General features: G+C 32.7%; 1 protein-coding gene across 1 annotated transcript in view; it reads right to left on the bottom strand.

The window, feature by feature from the left end:
• MYOCD (myocardin) overlaps positions 1-14760 on the bottom strand; it is a 67481-nt gene extending 52721 nt beyond the window's left edge. The window contains exons 1-3 of the mRNA XM_051996651.1: positions 14653-14760; positions 12528-12603; positions 3131-3292 (exon numbers count right to left, since the gene is read on the bottom strand). Coding sequence (XP_051852611.1) covers positions 3131-3292; positions 12528-12603; positions 14653-14760 — 346 coding nt within the window. The remainder of the gene's footprint in view (positions 1-3130; positions 3293-12527; positions 12604-14652) is intronic.
• Between the last annotated feature and the right edge of the window lie 867 nt (positions 14761-15627).

Genomic DNA, 15627 nt, shown 5'->3' with positions numbered 1-15627 from the left:
GAGAACAGTATATAAAATGTGTATACCACGTGGCACATGTGCCTTCTCCATGGTCATGGAAGTGCATCTGGAGAACTGAACCACAGAGAGGCAATAACAATTCTAATTTAGAGATTTTTATTAATAAAACTAAGACCATGTCCTGTGCTCTACTACTCTATTATATTTGCCATTTTATTCTTCTCCTTTATGCCCTCTATGTATTTATATTATTGTTGTACTGTATCTTACCAATTTACAAAAATCATGGAATTCATGGTCCTTAAGCCCTGTTTTTCCATGGAGTCCTAAATTCACTGTGGAAGAATTATGGATATAAAGATTGCATCACTGGATTTTTGGGTAAAATGGATTGTTATTTTAGTTAGGAATAATAAATTCTTTCTCACTAAATTAAAATGATATGGGGATAGCAGCCAACTATGTCTTGGTTGAGCAATTAAACATTCAACTACTACTTTGGTCACATCCTGCATGTTTTAACCTATTCCCTCCTTAAGCAGTTTCAGTTAAATACATAAATAGTTTAAGAGCCAAGTCCTTGCATGGATTATTGCCATGGGAATGCCTTGTTGATTGTTGTCTATTGTCTTTTGGTCAATCCCCTAACATAGCTTGAATTGGTTATGCTGAATTTCCTTAGAATTCCTGTGTCATAAGTGGATGCAGTGAGGCACTTCTGTATTCCAGTATGCAACACCCCCTCCTATCTTTATATCTTACTCAGTGCCCCACATTTTCCTCTGATTTTATAGCATTAGCCCTCATGACATTCCATCTCTCAGCTCTGCCCTGTCCTCTATCCTTGGAATTCTCTTCTTCGTCATCTTAGCCTCTTGCTTTTCTTGGCTTCCTCTAAATTCCAGTCAAAATCTCATCTTTAACAGCAAGCCCTTCCCAATCTCTATTAATTCTGGTGTCTACCCTTTCCTAATTGTTTCTTATTTATCCTGTATGTACCTTGCTTATATGCATTTGTTTGCTTGTTGTCTTCCTCCATTAAATTGGGAGCTCATTGAGAAAAGACAGCCTTTTGTCTCATTTTGCATTGCAACCATTTAGTACCTAGCACGTAGAAACCACTAGCAAATGTTTATTGATTAACTGATTGACTGACAGATTGAAATCAGCCTTATTATAGCCCAATGCCAAAAGGATAACTGAAAATAGAAATAACTTAGAGGAATGCCTCCTTTCTGGCATTATCTCAGAAAGCCCAGTTTTGCCACAAACTCCATTTATAGACGATCTGAGGGAAGTAGAGAGAGAAACCAGAAGAGTTGCAATGAAATTCTCGGGATGTGGGTTGTTTTAGGCTGCACCCAGAAGACAAAGTGGGATTTGTAAATCCATGTCTTCCTCACAAGGATTAGGAAGTTCCAAATAGTGTTTAAAGCAAGCATTTTCCTTATGCATCTTTTCTTCAAGTGAGGAAATGATTGTAAAGGACTGCTTGCCATCTGGGGGAGAAGGTGGAGGGAGGGAAGGGAAAAATCGGAACAGAAGTGAGTGCAAGGGATAATGCTGTAAAAAATTATCCTGGCATGGGTTCTATCAATAAAAAGTTATTTTAAAAAGTGAGGAAATTATTTCCATTAGATATGTAATTGACACATAAAATATCTACTTATCCCATTTGAAATTTTATAGGATTTTACTTGAATTGTTCTTGTAACTTACTTTTTGGACTTAAGTTGTCATTAGATAAAAGATTCTAAATACAAAGAAATAGGTAGTGAATTGTGCTTTTCATAACTGAAGAAGAAGGTTCAAATGAAAAGATTCTTAAAAAATCAGAGAAAGTAGTTTAATGAATTGAATACAGTATTAGACTTTCAGGTCCAAGAGACAGGGACCAAATCTTGCCTTTGAGCAAGGACCTAAGGAAAGTTTTTTAATTGCTCTAAGCCCTCTGCTATTCTATAAAAAAAAATCATTGACTATTTACTTTGTCATTTTGGAATAGTCATTTTCCTTCTCTGGATGATAGGAACCTCACATTAGGCAGAGAGTTGAACTAGCTGATCACTGAGATCACTTCTAGCTCTATAATCCTAAAATAGTTTGTTCTCTAACATCCCTGTAGAGAAATTCCTCTGCAGTGGACATAAAGGGATTGATTGGAAAAAGGAATTTTTCATTGTTCTGTTTTCTTAAAGAAAAAAGTGAACTAATATTTTGGGGTTGGTATTTTTTGGGAGAAGTAAGATTCTTGGTCACTTTGTAGCTGTTCCTCTTAATTTGGTTGACAATTTAGGTGTGACTGCTAAAGGTTTATTTGATCAGTTTCTCTCTCACAGACTCAGTGTAACCAAGCCAAAAAATTCCTTACTGATTGTGCTAGACTCTGAAGAAGATATAGGGACCTTGGAGTAAATTTATGAGATCCAGAATTTATTCCTTTTATAGGTCTGCAGTCCATGAATGGCTAAGCTGAACTGGTAAAGACTCAGGAGTGCTGAGGATTGTTAATGAACATCATAATTGGTATTAATATGAATACATTTATTAACATAAATTAATTGCACTCAGGAAAGATTGTGAAATGGGAAATTGTTTTTAGTAAATCTAAGCCAATTTTTTTTTCTCTTTTGCCCAGTAGTTTTATACTTCCAAGATTCTATTGTTGAAAAAAAATTTAACTAACCTATGATTTTTACTGGTGTTGAAATTACCAGTGAGGATATTCTACCTTCCAATGCAAATTCATAATTTGGAAAGTTGTCTGCTACCTCTCTTGACTCAAAATTTCAAACATTAAACTTTTAATGCTATCCTTTCCAGGAAGTATTAGTTTAAAAAAAAAGAATTTGGAGAGGGTAAAAAATATTGCTTAATCATGGAATTAGAAGATTGTGAAATATTTGGAAAAAAATGGATATCTTCCCAATGCCCCACAAATTATGTCAAGCATGTGAACTATCATGGGCAACAAACCTTTTAGAAGATATGAACAAAGATGGGATGGCAAGATATAAGAATAATTGTCTCATACTGCACATAAAAACCTGTGTGGGTGGAAAATTTCACAAAACTACATTATATGATGATTTTATAATCTGAGGACCTTATGTCATAAAGGTCTTCTGCCCATATAACATGGGACTCAATTGTTTTTTGCTTTAACTACCTTTCACAGGCTCTTTCATAGTGGAGTCGACAGGAATTCTAGTCTTCTCCACCAATTCCAGGAGACCTGGTCTGAGAACAATTTTTTCAGTCAGATCATCTGCAAGTTGGGCTCTTTTAAGCTTCATCTGAGGAGCTGGAATGGATCCCTCTGCACTTGTTTCTAAAAGGTAGAAATATAAAACTGTCAGTTCTTAAATCTATTACTTTTTTGCCTCCAGTTACAACAAAGTATCAAAACATGTTTTTATATCTTTCAGCAATAACATTACTAATTAACATGAATAAAGCAACAAATGGGTTATAAGGCATGAGATAAAATTCCAAATAAGATTCCTTATCATATATATATGAAGAAAAAGAAAGCAAACTGGTTAGGAAAAGTATAGGAAATAATAACATTTCGTTACTAAGTGAACAGCTCAAGAGTCCTAAATCTTTCTCTGACCTTGGTTTTAGATATTTCAATAAGCTTACTTATTTTTATAGAGCACTAGGGCTTTATGAGCACATTAAAACTTTATCCATTGTTATAATTAAAGGTTACAAAATAAAAGTTTCATAAGTTTTTTTCACTTTCACCCTCATTTGTTTTTAATTTCTATTAGTTATGTAAATTTATTATCTCTATTAATTTCAGACGAGGCAAAACATTTACAAACTTTTTCAATCCTACTCTTTTATTATTAGTCTAGTCTAGGTCTATGCCATCTAATAAAAGGAATATTGCAATAGCCTCCTAACTGACTTTTCTAATTTTAGTCTCTTTCCCCTCATCCCACCAAAAGCAATTCATACTACCTTTTCCCTTCAATTTAATCTTCCTAAAGTGTCTAGAAAAGACACTTTTCTAGTATCCTGGACCTCCCTGCTCAAATATTTTCAACCTCTCCCTACTGTCTATAGAAACAAGTCGGAACTTTATCCTCACAATCTAGATCTTTTCCAATCTAACAAGTAGGAGCCTCATCTCCCACTGTTACCCTTCATGTGTTCTTACATCCTTTCAAGTTGGTCTTCCCATTCATTCATTCAAACAACATTCACTGTTTTTATCAAACACCCACTATTTGGAAGATGCTCTGCTGGGAACTGAGGGTACAAAGACAAAAGTGAAATAAGGCTTGTCACTAAGAATGTGAAGTAATATGGCTGGAATACAAATTGCATGAAGAGGAATGTGGCATTAGCTTTATGTGAAAGGTTTTAAATCACATGTGTGAGTTTGTATTTTATGCAACAAACAGTTGGGAGTCACAAGGGATTTTTGAGTACAACCAGAGTTTCAGCAACATGCCTCCTCTTCCATTTCATCATCCTCATCTCCCTCTCCTATAGTTTTCTCATCTTAGAACTCCTTTTTCCACTGATGAGTTCTTTCTGGTACCTCCATTTTGAGGAAGAACACAGAGCAACCATGCTTTATTCTTTATCTGACTCTGATTCTATCTGTCCAGACCTTGCCACAATGCCTCCTCCTCCCCATTTTCTCTCTCTTTAAAAATCATATTAACCAATGGCTATCTGTTTTATTGGTTTTATTTATTAATTCAATTTTTACATTCAATTTTATTAATTTCACCTTTAATTTTTAAGATGTCCAATTTAGCATTTTGCCAGACATTTTATTTGTTCTTTTTCTAGTTTTTTTTTTTTTTTTTTTGATGTACACACAATTCATTGGTCTGATCTTTCTCTATTTTATTGATGCAAGCATTTGGAGATATACATTTTCCTAATTACTGCTTTTGCTGTATTGTATAAGTTTTGATATGTTGTCACATTCTTTTTATTCTCTTTAATGGAAGTATTGATTGTTTCTATTATTTATTCTTTAACCTACTCATCCTTTAAGATTAGTCTCCAATTGGTTTTTTGTCTACATTTCCACTATTCCTTATTAAATATTTAGTTTTATTGCATTGTGATCTGAAAAGGATGCATTTAATATATCTGCTTTTTTATTATAAGTGAAAATTTATAGATTTCTTTAGTAGTATTTCCCAATATACCAAGTCAAAGGAAACAAATTCTCTCAAGTTTAGCTAGATGGCAAAATGTTTATGCCCTAATATGTGGTAAATTTTTGTAAAGGTACCATAAAGCACTGAAAAAAAGTGTATTCCTTTGCATTCCCATTCAGTCTCTACAGATATTAGTCATATGTAACTTATCTAAAAATTTTTGCTTAGATTTATCTAGCTCTGAAAGAAGGATGAAGTTTCTCAGTATTATAATGCTACTATTTCTACCTGTAATTCATTGAACTTTTCTTTTAACATTTAGATGCATATCAGTTTAGTACTGATATTACTTTATTGTTTATATTGCCTTTTATCAAAATGCAGTTACTTTATGTCTTTTAATTAAATTAATTTAGTTTTAACTTTGTCTGAGATCATGATTGCTACCTTTTTTTCTCCCACATACTGAAATATAATAAATTCTACTGCAAACTTCTATTTTGATGCTGTGTCTATCTCTCATTTTAAAATGTTTCTTTTAAACAACATATTGTTGGATTCTGATTTTTAATCCATTTGGACATCCATTTCTTATTTATAGTTTTATATAGTTATATACATGTAGTTTATAGTTTTATAGTTTATAGTTCATGTCATTCACATTCAAAGTTATAATTACTTTTTTGTGTTTTTCCCTATATCCTATTGTTCCTCACAATTATACTTTTCAGTCCTTCTTTTTACCCAATTCTTCCACACAAGTATAGTTTATCTCTAACCAGGACTACCCTGACATATAACTCTTTTTTTAAAAAATTATCATTAAAATTTATTTTGAATTTATGGGATAAAACAAGAATTTCCATAACATAGCACAATAAAAAAGATGATTGCCTGTGAAACTACAAATCTAGTACATATGATTTGCTTTTCCTTTCAAATATACAACAAAATTATAACCTATATTTCTTTTTTTCCCTTCCCTCTTCCTGTCCAAGTGATAGCTATCATTAGACCCAAATAGAAAATTATTTTATACATATTATTTATCAGTTCTTTCTTTGGGATGGAAATGATGTCTTCATGTGTCCTTTATGATTAATTTGGATATTTACAATAAATAAAAGTAACTCATTCATTTAAAGTCATTTAAAAAACAATATTGTTGTTACTGTATACAATATTCTCTTGCTCATTTTGCCCTTCATTATATCAAACAAGTCTTTCCATATTTTTCTAAAATCACTGAGCTCATTTATTATGACATGGTAGTGTTCCATCATAATCATATACTACAAATTGTTCAGCTGTTCCTCATTTGATATATCCTTATAATTTTCAGTTCTTTGTCACTACAAAGAGAACTGATATAAATATTTTAGAACATATACATCCTTTTCCCTTTTTCCTAATTATCTTTAGAAATAAAGCAAGTAAAAAAAAAGAAATAAAACAAGTAGGGTTACTGCTAGGTCAAAGTGTATAAATATATACCTATATACTTTGAAGAAAGGATGTTTTTTCTTTGGTGGGGTAATTTGGGGAAAGAGAAGTAGATAATGTGTTCTATTTTGGATATGCTGAGTTAGAGATGTTCAAAGAAAAAAGATTTATGCAAGAGTTGTTGTAAAGGTAATGTCAAATTAAACTCAAGGCAATTTAATTGAGACAATTCCCTAAGTAATTGATCATTTATTAACAAGGCCATACAACCCATAATAAAGAATGAGCTAATGACCCTCCCCCTTACCAAAAGACTGAATTGAGAGTGCAATGCATTTTTAATAAGTATAGAACAAAGAACAGAATAAAAATCATAACATTGGCCAGGATTACAGAGGTCCTAGATTATAACTGATTACATCAAAGAAAGCTGATATGTACCCCAGGTAGGATGATGACCTCCTCTATCTATCTCTAAGAAATGTTTTTATGAATTTTTGGGGGTCCTAGCTGTATCCTGAGATTACAGGTAAGTGCAGACTTACTGAAAATTGGGGAATTAGAAAACACCATCTTAATTTTTTTATACATATAACAGTATTTTATTTTTTTCCAATTACATGTAAAAACAATTTTTAACATTCATTTTTATTATAACTTTTTATTGACAAAACATATGCATGGGTAAATTTTTCAGCACTGATCCTTGCAAAAAACTTCTCTTCCAACTTTTCCCCTCCTTCTCTCTACCTCTTCCCCTAGATGGCAAGTAGTCCCATACATGTTAAATATATTAAAGTATATATTAAATACTATATGGTTGCCTTACTACACAAGAAAAGTCAGATTTAGAAAGAAAGTAAAAATAATCTGGGAAGAAAAGTAAAAATGCAAATAAACAATAACAGAAAGAGTATAAATGCTAACCACCATCTTAATTGTTATTCTCCTCATTAGTTTTTTGTATCTCCTTTTACCTCACTCTCATTTATCTTCCTAATTTTTTCTCTACCTCTCTTATTTAATTTTCAAAATTCCTTTTGAGCTCTTCCATGGCCTAAGATTTTCCCTCCTTTCTTTCCTCTGTCCACATAAGGGTATCATACCCTTACCTATGGATGCTCTTAAAAACATTTTTTCTCTTTTGCACCTCTAAATCATCTCAGAATACCATGGAATTTACTGACTAGATTTCTTAAGGCCAGGCCTTAAGCCAAAATCAATCTGATTCTAATTGACCACCAATAGGTGCTAGAACAAACCCCATTTGATCATTTTTTTGGGCCTGATTGATTCAGATAGACTGTAAATAGCAGTCATTTATGCTTTGGCCAGAAACCCTGAGAGTCTTCCCTCCTCCCATTTATTCATTTGTTTTATTTATTTAGATTTTTTGTATACTAGGTGAAAGAAGAGATGCTTTAATTGCTATGTAGCCTTAATCATTGAATAGGTACAAACTCAGTCAAACTGAGACTTGTTGAAGACCTTAGCTTAAAAAACCCAAGGTCTCCCAATTCATCCAGGGACATCTCCAGTAATCTTGACCTTGCTTTTGATCTTGGTCTTAGACCTAGATAATTCGGAGGGAAAGTGAGGCATATCTTACATAGCCTTCCCTCCTTTAAATTCAACTCAACTCACTTGTATGTCATGGCATTACTTCCCTGATGTCATGTCTTCAAGAACAAAGGACAAACAACAACAATAATATACTTCCAGGTATACAATTCCAGATTGCTCTCCTAAATGGTTGGATTAGTTCATAATTCCACCAACAATAAATTAGTGTCCCAATTTTTCCATACTTCCTCCAATATTGGCCTTACTTCTTTTATCATTTTAGCCAATGTGGTAGGTATAAAATGCTATCTCAAGGTAGTTTTAATTTGTATTTCTTTAATCAATAATGACAGAGCATTTTTTCATATAAGTTGTTTTGATTTCTTCATCAGAAAATTGTCTGTCTATATATCTATTTAGTAGGGATTGACTCATGTTCTTAAAGATCTGAGATAATTCTTTATATATTTGAACTATGAGATCTTTGTCTGAGAATCTGTCTATAAATCTCCCCCCTACACACTTTCTGCTTTATTTCTGATCTTGATTGCATTTAATTTTTTGGTATAATTTTTAAAATTTAATGTAATAAAATTATCCATTTTACATCTATGTTTGTTCTTTATTTCTTTTTTGTTCATAACTTCTTTGCTTATCCTCAAATCTGATAAATAATATGCTCCATGTTCTTCTAATTTGCTTATAAAATTTCTCTTCATATCTGGGTCATGTATCCATTTTGACCTTATTTTGATAAATGGCATAAGATTTTAGTCTACACTCAGGTTTGCCATTCCAGTTTTCTCAATTTTTTTTCCCAAAAAAATGAATTCTTATCCCCAAATATTTTTCCAAAAATTTAATTGTGATTTTATTTGTATAATTTTTGTATAATTTTGTTTACATAGTTACTGGGTTTGTCTTGGCAGGTATACTTCTAGATATTTTACAATCTAGAGTTACTTTAAATGGTGTTTTTAAAATATCTCTTTCAAAGTTTTGTTTGTGACATGTAGAAATGCTGATACATGGCTAAAACTATTGCCTCAACTAACTTTTTAGTTGAGTCTTTGGAATTTTATAAGTATATCATCATATTATCTTCAAAAAGAAATAACTTTGTTATTATCTCTTTCCCTATTCTGATCATTTCTATTTCTTTTCCTTCCCTTATTGCTATTGATAAGATTTCCAATGCAATATTGAATAAAATTGATGACAGTTGTCATCCTTGCTTCACACCTGATCTTACTGAAAACACTTCTAGTTTAGCCTCATTAAAAATCATACTTCTGGAGTTTTAGATAAATGCTTATTAATTTAAGAAAAACTCTATTTATGCCAATACTTTCAAGTGTTTTTAATAAAAATAAGTTGAACAAATAGATATTTTCCAGCATTTACTGACATAATTATGTGATTTTAAAAGTTATTATTGATGTATTAATATATTATTAATAATTTTCCTTATGTTAAACCAACCCTGAATTGATCATTGATGAGGACTTTAGTATTAGGTATGGTTATTAGAGGAACTGATCCCTGAGGTAGGCAGGGAGAAAGCTCTGATAGAAATTAGTTTAGCTCCATCAATGGTCCCACCCTTTGAGGAGGTCTACCAGTCTGAAATTCAAGCTATGACAAACTCCTGAGACCCACTCTCTGTAGAAGCCTTGCGCAGTCTCACCTTGCCATGCCTTGTAAGAAATCCCAGTCATGTCTCCAAAGTCAAATTTTCCCTATAAAATCTACTTGGCTGCTGTCTTCCTTTGGGTCAGTCTGCTACTGCAGGCACTCTGCTTCATGGTTTCTTTCCCTTTCCTCTTCCCTATGCCACATGATATCTCCCTTAACTACACTATGTTTCTCAACCCCACTTCTCCTCCTTACAGCTAACAAACTGTGTTAGGGTGCTAAGTCCATTCCACAATTCAGCCTACCAGTTAGGAGCATATCCCAATCTCATGAGTGGATCCCTTTCTACTGGGTAATTGTGAGTTTACTGAGGAATTTGTCTTTCATATGCTCTCCAACTCTATTTCATATTTATCATTCCTTATGTCTATTGTATCCCTTCATTTTGTCTATAACCTCTTTCCTAAATAAAACTATTTTTTTTTTGGCAAAGAGAATAGCCATTCTGAATTCTTGAATAGGTTTTATATGCCACCATGACCAGATACTGGAAAGGCCTTTAAGGGAAAAATGAAAAATAGGCTTGTTTACCTTTGTTTCTTAATTTCCTGAACTCTTCCATAATCTGTTTCTATTCCCCTTCTTCATTCAGGATGTTAAAAATCTCATACCCTCTCCAATTGATAAATGGTCAAAGAATATGAACAGACAATTCTCAGACGAAGAAATTGAAACTATTTATAGACATATGAAAATATGCTCCAAATCATTATTAATCAGAGAAATGCAAATTAAGACAACTCTGAGATACCACTACACACCTGTCAGATTGGCTAGAATGACAGGGAAAGATAATGGGGAATGTTGGAGGGGATGTGGGAAAACAGGGACACTGATACATTGTTGGTGGAATTGTGAACACATCCAGCCATTCTGGAGAGCAATTTGGAACTATGCTCAAAAAGTTATCAAACTGTGCATACCCTTTGATCCAACAGTGTTTCTACTGGGCTTATACCCCAAAGAGATATTAAAGAAAGGAAAGGGCCCTGTATGTGCCAAAATGTTTGTGGCAGCCCTGTTTGTAGTGGCTAGAAGCTGGAAAATGAAAGGATGTCCATCAATTGGAGAATGGTTGAATAAATTGTGGTATATGAATGTTATGGAATATTATTGTTCTGTAAGGAATGACCAGCAGGATGAATACAGAGAGGACTGGCGAGACTTACATGAACTGATGCTGAGTGAAATGAGCAGAACCAGGAGATCATTATATACCTCAACAACGATACTGTTTGAGGATGTATTCTGATGGAAGTGGACCTCTTCGATAAAGAGAGCCTTAATTGATCAAAGATGGACAGAAGCAGCTACACCCAGAGAAAGAACACTGGGAATATAAACTGCTTGCATTTTTGTTTTTCTTCCCGGGTTATTTATACCTTCTGAATTCAATTCTCCCTGTGCAACAAGAAAACTGTTCGGTTCTGCACACATATATTGTATCTAGGATATACTGCAACCCATTCAACATGTAAAGGACTCTTGCCATCTGGGGGAAGGGGTGGAGGGAGGGAGGGGAAAAATCGGAACAGAAGTGAATGCAAGGGATAATGCTGTAAAAAAAATTACCCTGGCATGCGTTCTATCAATAGAAAGTTTAATAAAATAATAATAAATAAATAAATAAATAAAAATTAAAGAAAAAAAAATCTCATACCCTACTTTGGCCAGCTCTTTAGTTCCAAAATATCCCCTCCTTCTTATTCCAATTGAAATGGATTACTTGAGTTCAGATGATATTAGGTTACTATTGATCTGATTTTCTAAATAAAGTAATTTATACTAAGACCTAAGTAAAGCTTGGTTCTCCCCAGAGATACTTGGATTTTAAAAGAATAAAAATAAATGTTTTGAGCAGGGTGGCCTTTCTTTGCCTTCTTCCCTACTATTACCCTTCCATTCTTTTCTAGGATACCTTTCATGTACAAAGTACTACATTAGAGCACCACCCATTTTTCTATTCCCTCACACTCATTTTGGGCTCAAAAGTAATTTTAAGAAGAGAAAGTGGGATGAATCAACCAACTTTGTATATTTGAAACTACAGCAGAGGACCTCTGGTTTGTCCAGTATTTGATATATAAGATCATAGAATAAAAAAGTTATCTCATTCAGAGATAATGTAGTCCAATTCTCTATTGGAAATAGCTCCTTTCCTTCCCAGCACACCATTTGCCTGTCTGTCTCTGTTTCTGTTTCTGTCTCTGTCTCTTTCTTTGTTTCTTTGTGTCTTTTCTATTCCTTTTCTCTATATCTCTGTCTACTTCTATATCTCTGTATATCCCTATCTCTCTTTCTATCCATCTCTGTTTCTCCTCTCTATTCTTTTCCTTACTTTTGCCTCTCTGATTCTCTCTTTCTCTCTAACTCTGTCTCTCATCTCGATCGATGGTTTCATGTTCATAGTGTAGAATCTTCCTCCATCAATTCAGATCAGCAACTCTGTAAGTGGAAATTCTGGAAATTTATTGTTGCAGTATTTCCCACATAAAATTTTAGAAGGTCACCTTGAGGCATGGACAAATTATGTGAATTATCTATGGTTATATAATTAATATGAAACAAAGGAAAGATTTGAAGCCATGTCATATTGATATTTGATAACTGCATAACATTATTTTTGAATCAGAAAACAGAGAAGAAAGAAAAGAACTTTGCAATTTAAAAGAAATGAACTCTAGGAAAAAGAAGTCTAACATGAAAATGTGCTTTGTACCATTGCAGACTTACCTTGTAAAATGTGCATGTCGATCAAGTTGGTCCCTTGAAGTCTATTTCTGATCTTGTGCTTTAAATAGTCTTCAGTCTGTGTAATATAAATACAGAAAATTCCCATGACAGGTACTTACTAAATCATTCAACTGTACTATTTCTAAATTTAAAAGAAATCTAAGATACTCTCAGTAAGGAGAAATTGCTTTTGTGACAATTGAAATGGAAGAATACAACCGGACTGATTTTCTCCAATTTTGAATTAATATATCTAGGTGTCTGGTTCACATTTCTCTATTTCATCCATAAAATTAGAATGAGAAACTATCAAATATTTTGTTACATAGTCTTACTTACATATTTTTAGCGAAAAATGAAGTGAGTTGTACTAAGATAATCTCTAAGGTAGTTCCCTTCTTTATCTACATTGTGTGGTAGTAGAATGAACACTAGAGTTGGAGTGCCATCTCTGTCACTGCATGTGTAACCTTGAACAAGCAGCTTAACTTTTCTGAATCTCAGTTCACTCAACTGAAGAATGGAGTGGAATTGACTTGTAATTTTGTTGTTATAAATTCATTTGTGTATATGTATGTACATACGAATGTCTGCATATATACTATGCAGTTCTCTATTGGAGCAACTATAGGTTGCTCAATGGATAGAGCTTTTGGCCTAGAATCAAGAAGAGTTCAATCCATCTTCAGATGCTTACTATGTGACACTGGGGAAGTAATATAACTTCTGGTTGTCTTAATCCACCACTCCAGTATTTTTGTCAAGAAAATTCCATGGATAATATTGGTATGCTATGGTTCATGAGATCATGAAGAATCACATATGACTGACTGAATGAATGACAATAATGTATATACATACATATGTGTGTATTAACCCCACATGTTATCATAGATACATATAGATACATACATATGTATTTGTTGTTTGTATGTATATATGTATGTGTGTGTGTGTGTGTGTGTGTGTGTGTGTGTGTGTGTGTGTGTGTGTAATCTTTTGCCAATGAATGCTGGCAATCTGTCTGGGACACTGATAAATGACTTGCTCATGTTCACAGTGCTAGTAAATAATAGAGTAGACTTAAATCTAGATTTTCTTGACTATGAGAATTCTCTTTATCTGATTTCATATGCTGTCCTCCTTGTAAAATGGGAATAATAATATTTGTAGAAGTGATTTAAAAGGCTATTGTGAAAAAAAGTATTTTGAAAACTGTAAAAATGTTGTTCTTTTTGTCTAGGTCATGAAAAAAAATGAAACAAATCAGGACTCAAAACAGAATATAGTGCTCCTTCTCAAACTATGAGGATACACACATCCTCAAGATTCCTGGAAAACAATTATAAGGAAAAAAATAGACATTTAGTCAGGACTAGATGGCACCATAAAAAGCATCTATTTCAACTTTCTTTTTGTAGATAATAAAATGAAGGCCCACAAAGGTAAAATAACCTGTCCAAAACCGTGTAATGGGATGCTAGCATATCCAGAACTACAAACTAGGCTTCTTAACTTCCACATTAGTCACCTTTCCACTAGAACAATACAGGCCCTCTTTTGCACTTATTTGTAATATGTAACAAACATCAGTATCTTTTTGTTTTATTTATTTATTTATGTCATAGCAAATAAACTATACTTTCCATCATTCATGTAGCCTGTTCAGTAAAGATTTTAAATAAGGGGAAATGCAATGTAGAATTTTCCAAATCAGTTGTATCCCCTTCATACAAATAATAAAAACATATATCCTCATGAATATATACCAATGAAATCACGGGCCTGAATTAAAAGGTTTTTTTTTTCTTAAAATTTGTGAATGCTATCTTCTCTATTGAATTAAAAGTTCCCAGAGGACAAGAAAGAACCCTGTATTGTTACTTTTTTTTCTCTAAAGTCTAGCACAGTAACGTATACATAGTAGGTGCTTTATAAAATGTTCATTGAATTAAATTTATATTTTTGATTGTGTCAAGGGAGAGGACTATATAACCCAGATCAGTTTGTTTTTAGATGCTCTGTTTTTCTTCCCTCATCTGCTACTTAGAGAAATCTGCATTGAAGTTGATTAATTAACTAATACCCCTGCTTCTACTATCCAAATGCATTTTATAAAAATTACCTTATCAAAGCCTTTTCTTTGTTCTTGGAATATAGTTTGATTTTGCAATGCTGAAACAAGAAAACACAATAAAAGGAAGCAATTCAATTGTTGGTTAGCAATGAGCATTTTACTAAATGTGTTCTATTGACTCACACACCATGTAGACAATTACATTTAATTAAACCAACAAGTAGTTAAAAAAAAAAAAGACCTGGAAGACATCATTTTATATAAAGTTATAGGATATAGCGTAAGATGGAATTCCAGCCTAGACAGAGAAGAGCATTAAACATAGAAAGTATACTAGTAACAGGAATAATGTGAACCATTTTGAACTCTTACCAATATATGAGGCCTACAGGAGGTAAAAGCCTATAAAAGCAATAGAAGAAAAAATATGAAATTGAATTTTGGAGAAATAAAGAAAATTCTTGGGAGAACTATCACCCACTTGCTCTTACTGTGCTTTTTAGTAGCAGAAAAAAATGGATTACTTCATTATGTATGAGGAATATTAGAAAAAGATTTGTTTTAGATATGGAGTGGCTATCCACTTAGGTGACAATCAAAGAAGTATACAAAATATATAATCATCAAACATTAGAGTTAAAATTGAACATCATTTAGATCTAATATCCACATTTTATAAGGGGCAATTCAGCTGGTTAGTGGTTAAATCTAAGTATCATCAATTCTAATTTAATGTACTTTACATAGCATGATGCTATTTCCCCTGATTAAATTAAATTATGATCTCAACATTTTACACTTAATAATTTAACCTCAAAATAATAATTTAACCTCATGAAAATGTAAGGTAGAAAGAAATAGTTATTATTTTCATATATTATTATAGATTTAGAATTGGAAGAAATCTCAGAAGTCATCCAGTTTCCCTCCTTCATTTTAAAGATAGAAAAACTTGTTAAGACAAGTGTACTTGATCATTCTTCTTACACAGGCAGTATACATACATACATACATATATACATA

The sequence above is a fragment of the Antechinus flavipes genome, chromosome 4, assembly GCF_016432865.1.
Source record: "Antechinus flavipes isolate AdamAnt ecotype Samford, QLD, Australia chromosome 4, AdamAnt_v2, whole genome shotgun sequence".
In the NCBI taxonomy this organism is placed as follows: domain Eukaryota; kingdom Metazoa; phylum Chordata; class Mammalia; order Dasyuromorphia; family Dasyuridae; genus Antechinus; species Antechinus flavipes.
This window is presented reverse-complemented; position numbering and strand designations above follow the sequence as displayed.